This window comes from Vulpes lagopus, chromosome 8, assembly GCF_018345385.1.
Source record: "Vulpes lagopus strain Blue_001 chromosome 8, ASM1834538v1, whole genome shotgun sequence".
Lineage (NCBI taxonomy): Eukaryota > Metazoa > Chordata > Mammalia > Carnivora > Canidae > Vulpes > Vulpes lagopus.
This window is the reverse complement of record NC_054831.1, coordinates 108,728,331-108,741,519: the sequence shown is the minus strand read 5'-3', so window position 1 is coordinate 108,741,519 and position 13,189 is coordinate 108,728,331. Positions and strand designations below refer to the sequence as shown.

Here is a 13,189-nt window from a genome sequence, read left to right as displayed (position 1 = left end):
AAGGAAGGTTACAAGGTCCTGGCCAAAAAACAAAGAAAAATCAAAGAAGAATGGGACATATAGATGTGACATATAGACATATGGGCATAACCAAATCTACTGCCATACATACAAGGGCAGGAATTATCTGATCTTCTTCAGGCAATTCAGCACTGTCACATAAGGAAGCTAGGGCAAATGGTACCCATGGAGATCTGGCAGCTACTTAGGCAGTTTCTAACAAGACAATCCTGACTTGCCAGAAGTCTGCAGAAAATTCTGATCTGAACTTAAAAAAGGAAAGAAAGCAAAAGGATTTTATTTCAAATTTTATAGCTGGAGAAACAATATGATAACATGATTCTTCCCATTAATTCTAAGTTTTCAGACAGTCTTAAAGATTTATTAGAGAAGAGCTATACAAACAGCTCATTACTTGCTTACTAAAATTCCTTTTTTACTGCCCTACGCCTATGATCAACCCGATTAAATGCATTCTCATTTCCTCAAGGAAGAGACTTAGAAAGATCTTCTCCCAAATTTTCTCCCAATGGGCTTTTAAGACCAAAAAGAGACTCACTAACTTGTAGTGTTGCAAAGATTATGAAGTTAACTTTGAAAGCACAGCCAAGGACGACAGGTTATATTCTCATGTTACTGGTTCTGAGTCATGCAGCCAATATGCCTCAAACAACTAGTCCTCTGAATTATACCTGAAACTTACCTTCCCATTGGACCAACCAGTTATCAGTTCACACACTCCATCAGAATTAAGGTCAAAAGCATGAATGCTCATGGCATGATTTTTGGACTGAAAAAGAATTTCAATAATTAGTCCAGAAGTCTTTTTTTTAAGATTTTATTTATTTATTCATGAGAAACACAGAGAGAGAGGCTGAGACACAGGCAGAGGGAGAAGCAGGCTCCATGGAAGGAGCCTGACATGGGACTAGATCCCGGGTCTCCAGGATTAGGCCCTGGGCCAAAGGCAGCGCTAAACCGCTGAGCCACACAGGCTGCCCAAGAAGTCTTTCAACAACCATTAAAATCCCTGAATATTGGAAGCTGAATTATACTCACTTTAATTCTCCAGTATCGGGCTGTTTTGTCATAAACTCCAACTGTGCCATTGGAAAGGGCATAACCAAATCTACTGCCATACATGGGGCAAAGAGAGGTGATTATCTGCAGGAAATAACAAGACACATCTTCCCACTAAGGTTCAATTCCATGCAAAGTATGGCTTTATAAAATTGCATGTTGTGCTACCAAGTGTGTTAAAATTAGATTTAAATCTGTTAGAGGGGAATGTATTCCTCTTCTCTATGATCCATGTCATCTATTTCAGAGTTGGGTAATCAGAATTAAATAAACTTACAAAGTTTGCTGTTTTGGATCAAGCTTATGTGGCAAATTTCAGCAAATCATTTAAAAAAACAATAAAATTGAGCGATTGAGGATGATATAAATTGAGTATGCAAGATACAGAAAATGTATAACAGATGCTGTTATGAACACTAACTCAAAATGTTTTAATATCCTACGGTCTAAATTTTAAAGACTTGCAAAACCCACAAGTGAGTATCTTTTATGTGCATGCTTTTCTCTCTGTAACATAATTTATTGTCTGCTAGAGATGAAAGGTGTTTTTTAGGAAAAAAATATAATCCTTTAAGAAGTGCAAACCCAAGCACATGGCTCTGTATATATATGTAACAATATACAGAATGTGTAAATCCTACAGAAATATTTACAGGACTGTTTAAGGATTTAACACCTTTAAAGGGGTAAAATTTTAGTTAGATCCTGAACAAAACTATCCTTTATTTAAAGTTAAAGCCAAAGTTTAATGATATCTATGCTCCTGCAGATCTACTTTCTAATTCTGGCATGAATACAAGAGATATTAAGAAATAAATTGTATAAAGCAGAGAATAGTTATATAATTTCCTCTACACCTACAGCTTTTCTACAAAACCACCCACTTCACTTAACTCTGAATGCAAAGTGCTGTGTAGGACTCTAGAATTATTTAGCTCAAGGCATTCTTTTGGCAATACTCGGTACTGTTCATCTGCCAAATGGATTATCATTATGCTGATCTGCGAAACGACATTTGAGCTAGGAACAAAATCAAACCAAAGGACAGAAAAATGGCTCCGAAATGAACAGTTTTAAAAAGTTCCAATTTTTATACACTTAGTCCTGGATTCTGTTGGTCCCTCAGTCCTTCATTAATTCATTCACTAGGTTAGGGTCTCTTTTGTGGACCAGAGTCTGCTCAAGTGCCTGGCCCTATGTCATGGTCTCTTGTCCTTTTCTAGGATGTAGGAAAAAGGTGTTTTGAAGAATGCAGCCTCCTCACATCTAGTATTGGCAATAAACAGAAATCCAACAAAATCTGAATGATTCTCACTAAGTAGGAAAAGATTTACTATAAATTTGAATTTATAGTGATTCAAGTTGGCTTTTTTTTTTTTTTTTTTTTGAAGAGGGGGAAGGAGGGAATAGCAAATACCTATAAGAACCTAATGAAAGCTAAGGACTCTCCAAAAAAATCACATGTTAAGCACATACACTTATACAGAACCCCTAAGCCTTCATTAGGGTCATTATTTTTCTCTACCTACAACTATTAGTTTACAATTACAATAACTGTGAATACGTAAAAAGTGTAGTAGAACTAAGTAAAAATCTATGCTCCTCGCTATAGGATAAAGGTAAATGAGCTAAATCAAGAATAACACTTTGTATATCAATATGCAGGTTTTGCATTTTCGTCTTTCTTTGTAGTTAGTGGGACAGAAGCCTGACTTTCCTAGACAGCTTCTGTAAGTGGCCAGGAGTAATGACAAGTGGCTAAGGCAGGTACTGAGGCCAGTGCCCTCAAGCTTTCTGACCTGAACTCTCAGACACAACCTGAACAAATTTAGCAGGATCACAGCATTCTGATCGCTCAGACTCCCTTCTGTTGTTCTCTGCTGTCTCTTTCTAATGTTCACAAGCCACTGTTCCCTTATGTTCTTCTCCTTTCTTCTTTCAGAATATCCTAATTCATTTTTCTGTTTCCATCTTGCCCAATCCTGGAGAACCAGCAGCAAATAAATATCCTAAGAATGCCAAAACTACAATGGATGAAGGCAATCTGTAGGCAAATGAAGTTTAAACTCTTCTAGATTCTACTACATGAGTAATGCTAACCACGGAGAAACCAGCCAAGTCCTCCAACATCTGATTTTAAGTTCATCGACAGGAATGTGCCCAAGAAGTATTTAATTTGGAGAGGAAAAGTTATAAAAACCTTGTTTGTGTACTTCATTCAATCCCATTTAATACATGATGATGAGGAGGCGGACAAGGGAGAGTTCAAGTCCTGACCACACCACTGCACGGCCATGACCGTGTATCAGTAATTTAACAAAGGAACTTAATACCAGTTTCCTCATTGGTAAAATAGGAATAATATCTTCCTAATAGGGCTGTTGCAGGATCAAATAAGTTAGTTCATATAAAGCACTTGGAACAGTATCTGGCATATATTAAGTGCATAAAAAATGGTTGCCATTATTAGTGTTATTATCATCATCTATATGCATTAACTCACTAAAAGAAAGGCCTTTATGTACTCCATAGTTTTTCTCTATTTAATCAGTCTGTTCAAAATATACCTTTTTTTCCCTCCGCCACCACCACCACCTCCCCCAACTCTCAAAATATATCTTGGTACAGATCTTTAAATGTGTCTTTCTCTGTAATGTGCAGTTCTGTTTAATTCCCACAGTTTTTACCCCAAAACTGTCTGGGTTGAGGGAAGAGAGCCCAGCACTCTCATCTGATGTGACATTCCACTGTGCTAATCGATCTTGCCCGAAGTTACCATGATTCTGATGTGGCATTTCTTACCTCTGTTTCTGTCATTTCTGCCACAATCTCATCTTCTTTAAAAACTCGGATATCAAAATCCTCTGATCCGACGAGAAGCTGAAAAGAAAAAGGATGATGCATCTTTAGTTCAACAAGTGAACACAGCACAATTTCCATAAATCAAACGAAGAATGGCATGATACTTTCTACGGGGCTACTGCTAGCCAGAGAGTTCCCTGTAATCTGATACTCAGGAACATTCCACCTATTGGTCCATTACAGATTTTAGCCCTCCATGTGGGCTGCACATCCTGCCAGAATATGTTTTCCCATCAAGCTGCTGAAAATGCTTCCCTGGCTCAGTGCCTTCCTCTGCCTGCAGATGGAAGCTGTTTCAAATGCCAGAGAGCAGCAGCCACGGACAAGACACAGGTAAGTCAGTGCCCAACACAGCATGCTGCCAGCTGCTCAAGAGGTTAATTTCTAGAGTAACCAACAAAGGTCACTCTCTAAAACTTAGATTCCTGAATGCTAGCCACAACTGAAAACTACTTATAATATGGTTTCAAAGCATCAGAAGCAAGTTGTAAGACTGGGAATATGGCTGTTGCCCCATCAACTGTCCTGCCCCCTCTCCCTGTCCTGTGTCTTTGAAACATCATGGCCTTGATCTTGATATTAGACAAACACAAGTAATTCATTATTCAAAAGAAGAGAAAGACAAATGAGGCCAGTTAGCTTGTCATTTAGGTAAGAAGGTACCAAAATCGCCTTCGAGAAGCTAACACTTCTCTTAACACTAATCTCATTGTCATGGGAAAATTATTCAGCTGAACACACAAGATAAGTATCTCCTCCTCCACACACCTCTTTCTTACCATCACCGTCAAAGTCACATAAGGCCAAGGAATGAACATTATCTCCAGTAACCTGAAAATAAAACCAAAACTCATTAATATGCCATCTTTTTGCACTTAATCCAAATACTTTAGCTACATGAAAGAGGATTATACAAACCACCAATGGGTATTATTCTAATTACAAAAATTCTTTTTTTGTAATGTACAGAATTAGAAATACGGTTCTATTTCATTTTTCTTATTCATTACAGTCGATGGTCAAAAACAAAGCATAAAGAACCTTAAAAGTAAAAATGTTTAAGAGGATTAAAAGAATGCTTTGTTCTTCATACCGTCCAAAAGAGATCATTTCCTTCATGATCAAAACCCTGCAGAGCACAATTTCCACCAATAATGGCAAGAGGAGAGGAGATGTCCCCCAGTGTTCCCAGCACAATTGCATTGGCCCCATCAGCAACCTAAGGGGGAAAAAAAGACATAAAAACTCAGATACAGTGATGCAAAGGCATAGTGGATATAACCTATATCCTTATTTTTATTTGGATACTCAAATCTCTCTGTCATCATCTGAGAGAAGCCACATGGTCTCTTGAGAGGCAGGCCAGGGCCATGCATTGAAGACAGTCATCATGGCCTATATGTGCTTCCACAGGAAAGAGCAGAGACCCAGGATCAACTCAGGCCCCTGGCTTCTCACACTAATCCACTAAAATAAACTGCTACAAAATCCAAGGCTCTCTACATGTTCTAGAGGCCAAATTCTTGGCAGAATCAAACTTACGCATTTTTAACACCCAAGCTTTCGTAATCCATTTTAACCATGTTGGATGGAGACCTTTTTGATACTTATTACCTAGTTCTCTTACTACTAGTCTTTTTCATTGTAAAGTTACAGAGAAGTATAAAGAATAATAAAACAAATACCTACATACCCACCATCCAGAATTAATAAGTGCCCCAGACTTCTTGAATAAAGTATATAAGCATAATTTAATTTATTTTTAGAAAACTCAAGGACATCTTTGAAAATACCAATTGTTTATTTTACAGGAAAACAGTCCTTGTTTATATAATCTTCATGTAGGAAAACCATAAAAAATAAAAGATTGGCTATAAAGGACAGAAAAATTCATTAGAAATCAAAACTGCTAAATGGCCAATAAAAAGATAAAGTTAAAAGGTAAGCAATAAACTGGAAAAAATAGCTACAATATCTAAGACACATAGCTAATTGTTTTGTTAATAAAATAAAACAGGTAATAGAAAACAAGTAAGAAAAGGATAAACATCCAAGCCAAAAAGATTTTTAATAGAACAGGAAATTCACAAGAAATACAAATCACCAACAAACATTAAAATCTTCATTCTCACAATATGTCATTTTCATTTTTCAGATCAGAAAGATGAAAAATAACAATAAAATCCCGGTTCATTAGAGTGTGATAAAACAGGCACTCTCCTATTCTGCAGGGAAAGTGGAAAATAGTAGTTTTTGTAAAGGGCAATTTACTAAAACCTATCAAAAATCTCGTTTAAAAAAGTCTTTAATTGCAGAGCTACATTCTTGAAATCATTAATTTTATGTATCAACGTGGCTAGGCCATGGTACCCAGATATTGAATCAAATATTATTCTAGGTGTTTCTGTGAAAGCATTTTTTTTAATGGAATCAAGATTAACATTTAAATCAGCAGACTCTGGGTAAAGCAGACTGCCCTCTATAATGTGGGTAGTTCTCATCCAATCAGTTGAAGGCCTTAAAAGAAAAAAAGACTGACATACCCCAAGGAAGGATTCTGCGACCAGACTCTCTCTGGACTCAAGTTTCAATATCATCTCTTCCCTGGAAGATGCCTAACCTGCAAATTTTGGACTTACCAGGCTCCACAGCTGCATAAACCAATTCCTTAAAATAAACCAATCAATCTTTCTCTCTGTAAGTACATATACACACATACACATACTACACTCAATTTCAGTCTCTTATAAAAACAAAGGAGTATCTCTGTGATCCTGAAATAGTCAAAGACTTCTCAGAACAACACAAAGATCACTAACTATTAAAGAAAAAAAAATGAACAGCTAGACTTCCACAAAATCAAAAACTTTTGCTCATCAAAAGATGCCTACTTATTGGAATGAGCCACATACTGGGAGAAGATATTTGTTATATATATTATTTGTTATGTATATTGTAAATATTATTTTACATATACATATATAAATAAGAGTTTATACCCCATATATTCATTTTTAAAATTTATTTATTATAGAGAGAGCTAGCACAAGCAGGAGAGGCAGAGAGAGAGAATCTCAAGCAGACTCCACATTGAGTGGAGAGCCCAATGTGGGGCTCAATCTCATGACAATGAGGTCATAACCTGAGCCAAAATCAGGAGTCAGATGCTTAACTGACTGAGCCACCCACGGGCGCCTGTACCCAGTATATTCAAAGAAAATCTACAAATCAATAATACATAAGAACTACTAATAAAAAACAGGCAAAAGACCTAGTCACTTCACAAAAGAAGGCACATAAGTGGAAACTAAGCACAAGAAAAGGTGTTTTACATCACTGGTCATGAGGGAAATGCAAAATGAAGCTACAATGAGATACCACTTCATACCTTAAAATGGCTAAAACTGAAAAGACTGGCATTACCAATTGTTGACAGAGTATGGAGCCACTGGAACTCTCATACATTATGGGTGAGAGGTATGAAATGGTATAACCATTCCTAAGTATACCCAAGATCAATTAAATCATATGCCCACAAAAAGACTAGTACAAAAATATTTATAGCAATTTTATTAATTGCTCCAAACTGGAAATAACCCAATATGTCTATCCCACAGGTCTATGATCAGAAGAATAGATAAACAAATTGTGGCATAATCACACAATGGAATACTACTCAGCAACAAAGAAGAACTGCTGCTCTATGCAACAACATGGATGGTTCTCACAGACATGCTCAGTGGAAGAAGCCGAATACCAAGGATTGCATTCTGGAGGATTCCATTTGTATGAAGTTCAAGAACAGGGAAAGCTAAGCTAAGGTAATAAAAATCAGAACAGTGAGTGTCTAGGAGATATAGGAAATGATTGGAATGGGGCACAACAAATTTTTCTGAACTGATGGAAATACTCTATATTTTTATAGGGCATGTCATTTGCAGGGATGAAAACTCACTGAAAAGTACCTGTAAGGCTTATGCATTTCACTGTAAGTACATTTTATCTCAATTAAAGAATACCAAGGGAAAAAAAAGAAGTAAATTGCATTTCTGGGAACTTATCCTTAGGAAATAATCAGAGAAACTGGCAAAGATATATGCTTATCAAAGTATCAACTATAATATAAAAACTATGGAAACAACATAAATATGCAACAATATGGAACTGATAAAGCAAAACAGGATATAGTAACAATAAAAAAATATAGAACCAGTAAGAATGATGCATGGATATACAGTAATTTCATATAAAGATGTTCACAATATGGTACTGAACAAAAAAAGCTGCATATAAGGGCCAGGGAGTGGAAACAACACATATGTCCATTAACTGATGAGTGAATAAAGAAAATATGGTATGTCTATACAATGGAAAATTCTTCAGCCAAAAAAAAAAATGAAGTGCTGATATATGCTACAACATGGATCAACCCTGAAAATATTATTCTAAGAAAAAGAAACCAGTCAAAAGATCATATATTCTATGACTTCGTTTATGTAAAATGTCCAGAGTAAGCAAATCTACAGAGACAGAAAGTATCAGTGGTTGCAAGTAAGACAGGTTGGGGGAGAATGTGGGTTGACTACTAAGGGGGACTAGGTTTCTTTTAGGGATAATAAAAACATTCTAAAATTAAAAAAAAAAAAAAACATTCTAAAATTGATTGTGGTGAGAGGCACCTGGCCGGGTTCAGTCAATTGAGAGTCTGACTCTTGATTTAGGTTCACATCATGAAATCAAGTCTCGCCTTGGGCTCCAGACTCAGTGCAGAATCTGCTTGTCCCTCTCCCTCTGCTGCTCCTCTTCCTCTCTCTCTCTCTCTCAAATAAAAAAATCTTTTTTAAAAATTAAAAAAAAAAAAACTGATTGTTGTATAGCTACAAAAGTCCCTGAATAAACTAAAACTAGATTGTATCCTTTAAATGGGTGAATTGTATGATACGCGAATTATATCTTAATGTATGTTAATATATTATAGTAATATAAGTTGTAGGGAAAAAAGGCTACATGTATATAATATGATCCCATTTTGTAGAAAACTTTCACTTAGTAAAAATCAATTTAAGAGTTGTGTTATTTCTCGGGGTGCCTGGGTGGCTCAGTCAGTTGGGCATCTGCCTTTGACTCAGGTCATGATCCCAGGGTCCTGGGATCAAGCCCCACATTGGGCTCCCTGCTCAGTGGGGAGCCTGCATCTCCCTTTCCCTCTGCCTGCTGCTCCCCCTGCTTGTGCTATCAAATAAATAAATAAATAAAATCTTAAATAAAAAAAGTTGTTATTTCTAGATGGAGAAAATTTTTTTTAAGATTTTATTTATTTATTTATGAGAGACAGAGAGAGAGAGAGAGAGAGAGGCAGAGACACAGGCAGAGGGAGAAGCAGGCTCCATGCAGGGAGCCCAATGTGGGACTTGATCCTGAGTCTCCAGGATCACGCCCTGGGCCCAAGGCGTCACTAAACTGCTGAGCCACCCAGGCTGCCCTAGATGGAGAAATTATGAGTATTTTTTTCTGTTTTTGCTTCCCTATCTTTTTCATAACGAGTATGAATAACTTGGGTAAAAAGCTGCAGTAGCCTGTAGACAGCAGAGCACAGTAATTGCTTCTCCTATAAACTACTACACTAAACTTTAATGCAAAGCTACCAGGAGATCTATTTCCTGGCTCTTGGCTGAATTCTCAACAGATCTTGACAGTTAGTGGTATCAGAGTACCATGGTATCCCATGTACCTCATGGGAGACAAGCTGGAGTGGCACCAAGTGGTTACCAACCATGATAAAACAAGTAAGTGTCAAGCAGAATGCAGATGCAAATGGAAAAATATCTGTGTTGTTCACATTAAAAGAGCCATACAATAAGCAAACCAAAATAAATGTCTGATCTCTTTCAAGCATAAAATACCAATGGACATTAGTGAGTAATGGAAATGCTACAGTTATAAAGGGGCATACTTGCCTCTCTGTAGAATAAATCTGAGTTATTGTAGACATCATAAGCCAGAAGGTTAGTCTGAGTCCCCACTAAAAGAGCATCATAGCCGAGTTCAGGGTTCAGTACTCCTGCAGTCAGGCAGCTGACTGCCTGGTTAATGTTGAGAAGTGAAACATCAGATTCCAGGGGGCTCTGGAAGACCCTGGAGGCACTGAAATGCTGGCTCCGGGTATGAGGATTATGAATAAAAACCTAAAACAGAAACAGTTAGTTACATCCCCTAAAAATACCAAAAATGTAAAATTAACATATATTTTTTTAAAAGACTTGAGGTATTAACAGATATAAACACTAACAAGAGGTCACTTTAATCACCTACAAAACTTGAAACTCTTAAACAGTTCTGTGTATGCTGGCTTTCAATCACTATGAATCGTGGAAATCCAGTGGTTCTTAGTCTTCTCAAGAACGAGGTAATGAACAACATGTAGTTGTTGCTCACCAGGGCAGCTTATACGCTACCCACCAGCAGAATGTCAAAGCCCTCTTACAAACTAGCCTCTTCTCGACCAACATTTGGGAAGTGCTACCAGCTACGATGTGATTACTACATACTAAGAAGATGATGTAACATATAGTAATAAACATTTCCTTTAGCATCTTTTCATCCAAGCACCTAATACATTCACTTCCCAACCCTTAAAACTGGTTGTTTTAGGGGCACCTGGCTGGCTCATTTGAAAGAGCATGTGACTCTTGATCTTGGGGTTGTAAATTCAAGCCCCACGTTGGGTGTAGAGCTTACTGAAATAAATGAAACTTAAAAAAAAAAAAAAACAACTGGTTGTTTTAAGGGTTAAAACTGATAGTTTTAAAGTCCAGTAGTTTGTAGATCTGTTTGACAAACTTAAACTGAGTCATGCAATCAAAGTTTTTCACGGTTTCATGGTCTATACTAGTAAGACAGAATTAAATAATTGTCCAAAGTCAATTAATTTTGCAGTTTCAACTACTGTAGACAGAATCACCCCAGACTGGTATCTTTGTGGGGTAGGAGGATGTTAGATATTAAAATGCCTTGTATGGGATCCCTGGGTGGCTCAGCGGCTTGGCGCCTGCCTTTGGCCCAGGGCGCAATCCTGGAGTCCCGGGATCGGGTCCCCCGTCGGGCTCCTGGCATGGAGCCTGCTTCTCATTCCTCCTGTGTCTCTCCTCTCTCTATCATAAATAAATAAATAAATAAATAAATAAATAATAACAAACAAACAAACAAACAAATCTTTTTAAAAAATAAAAAATTAAATAAGATGGCTTGTAATAAATAAATAAATAAAATAATAAAATAAAATAAAATAAAATAAAATAAAATAAAATAAAATAAAATAAAATAAATAAAATGGCTTGTAGCCCTCCAAAAGGGCACAGTACAAAAACAGACATGCAGTCTATCAATGGAATTAAAATTTCATTAGGGAAATCTTCACTATCTAAAAAAAGCTCCAAGATGACAACATGAAGAAAAAAAAGGTGGGAAGCACCGCACTAGAGACCCCTTAAGCCTCTTCCAGTTTTAAAATTCACCAATTTTAAATAAGTATTTTATCCCTTCAATAAAAATCCAAAGAGGATTAGTTTTAAGTTATTACCTGCCTGTTCAACAACAAATAATTTTCAAAGGAATTGATTAGAAATATACAGAAAAGGTACATAGCCATGGAATAGCGTGTTAACAGCCTCATTTGTGCAATAGTTTAACAACATACTTTCTAAACATTACTACATTTGATTCTCACAACAAGCCCTGAGTTTACAGATGAGGTCAGAAGGGTCAAGGCCCTTTCCAGGTCTGATGACTAATGAGTGACAGGGCTAAACTAAGACCTGATGCCTGGTGTCTGGTTCCAGACCCTACACTCTAGCCACCGTGCCTTACTTCCTTTTATTAACTGTTCAGAACAAAAGAATTCTTTCGGAGTCTTCCAGTAATTAGGCTGAGGGAGAACAGGAGTGGAAATCACTTATGGACTTCATATTTGCTGCTATTGGAACAGAAAAAGTTTGGGGTTTGTGACCAAGAGCAGCAAGACTCCCAGGAGCAGACTTCTCTCCCTCTTTCCCTTCATGCTGTTCTCTGAGTCTCCAGGAGACCTACCTATCCCTCGGGCATGGAAAAAACCAAGTTCAGTCACGCAACAAATGGATCACTCCCCGTGCCTTCAGCCGAAGGGACTGGCTATATAGTTCACGCAACATTTGTTCTAGCTGCTAACAAGAGAATTTCAACCGGTCCCCTCAAGCCCATGATGAGAGGAAAAATGTCGTCAGAGGAAATCAGTAACATTCATCATGCAAGAAATATCCTTGCTCAAACAAATAAAATCCTTGCTCAGGCTCAGAGACCAGATGCCAGTAAGTCAAGGTTCACATTCTCAACAGAATCCCACTTAAAATGACAAAATCCTATTTCTAGAGACCTGGGCTCCAATGGTCAAAGAGGGCTTTAGCCTTACCTGGAATATTTAATTATTATTATTTTGTTGTTAATTATTTTTAAAGGAGAATATATTCCTGTATTACCTGGATCATAGAATATTACCATTTTTTAAAGTCTCAATATAAAATATCGGGTTACAACTTACCAGATTTATTTAAAGTTCTAAACAAAAATACAATTACACAGGTCACAGGACTTTCTCTCTATATCACTTTTCCAACTCCAGAAACAGACCTAGACTCAGTGTCCCTCCTTCCATTCTGGATCATGTTCTCATTCAAGGACTTCCACAGAAACCTCCGCCCAATCTTCCTGCTTCTCCTACACTCACCTCCCTGCACCTCTGCTGCAGTACCAGCGAGTTACCCTTTATCTAAAACATCAGTCAAACCGCATCACTGGAAAACAATGGTCTTTATATGGCTTACAGGCCCTATATGATCTGGCCCCTGGCTACCTCACTGCTTCCTTCATTCCATTCCAGCCCCAGCAGCTCATGTTCCTGAAACACGCCAAGCATATTTCCACCTCAAGGCCTTTGCACTTGCTGATCCCTCTGCCTGGAGAGCACCTACCCCGCATAACTGCAGGGCTTGTGTCCTCCTTTTCCTCAAATCTCTGATCTACAGTTATCTTATCAAAGGCCTATGGATCACCCTATCTAAAATAGCCCTCTCCCATCATTTTCATCCCCTTACTATTTTTCCCCCTAGGGAGACATTATCCAGGTGTTATTTATATGTATTTATAAATATACTTTAATATATATTAAAATTATACACACACACATCTATTTTTCTCCCCCCTCGGGTCTGGCTCC

General features: G+C 37.4%; 1 protein-coding gene across 2 annotated transcripts in view; it reads right to left on the bottom strand.

Annotated features, from left to right (window-relative positions):
- Positions 1-13,189, bottom strand: part of BBS2 (Bardet-Biedl syndrome 2) — a 30,740-nt gene that overhangs the window by 15,689 nt on the left and 1,862 nt on the right. For both annotated transcript variants that reach the window (XM_041766953.1, XM_041766954.1), the window contains exons 2-7: positions 9,900-10,127; positions 5,036-5,161; positions 4,711-4,773; positions 3,883-3,960; positions 1,060-1,164; positions 704-790 (exon numbers count right to left, since the gene is read on the bottom strand). In XM_041766953.1, the coding sequence (XP_041622887.1) occupies positions 704-790; positions 1,060-1,164; positions 3,883-3,960; positions 4,711-4,773; positions 5,036-5,161; positions 9,900-10,127 (687 nt within the window). The remainder of the gene's footprint in view (positions 1-703; positions 791-1,059; positions 1,165-3,882; positions 3,961-4,710; positions 4,774-5,035; positions 5,162-9,899; positions 10,128-13,189) is intronic.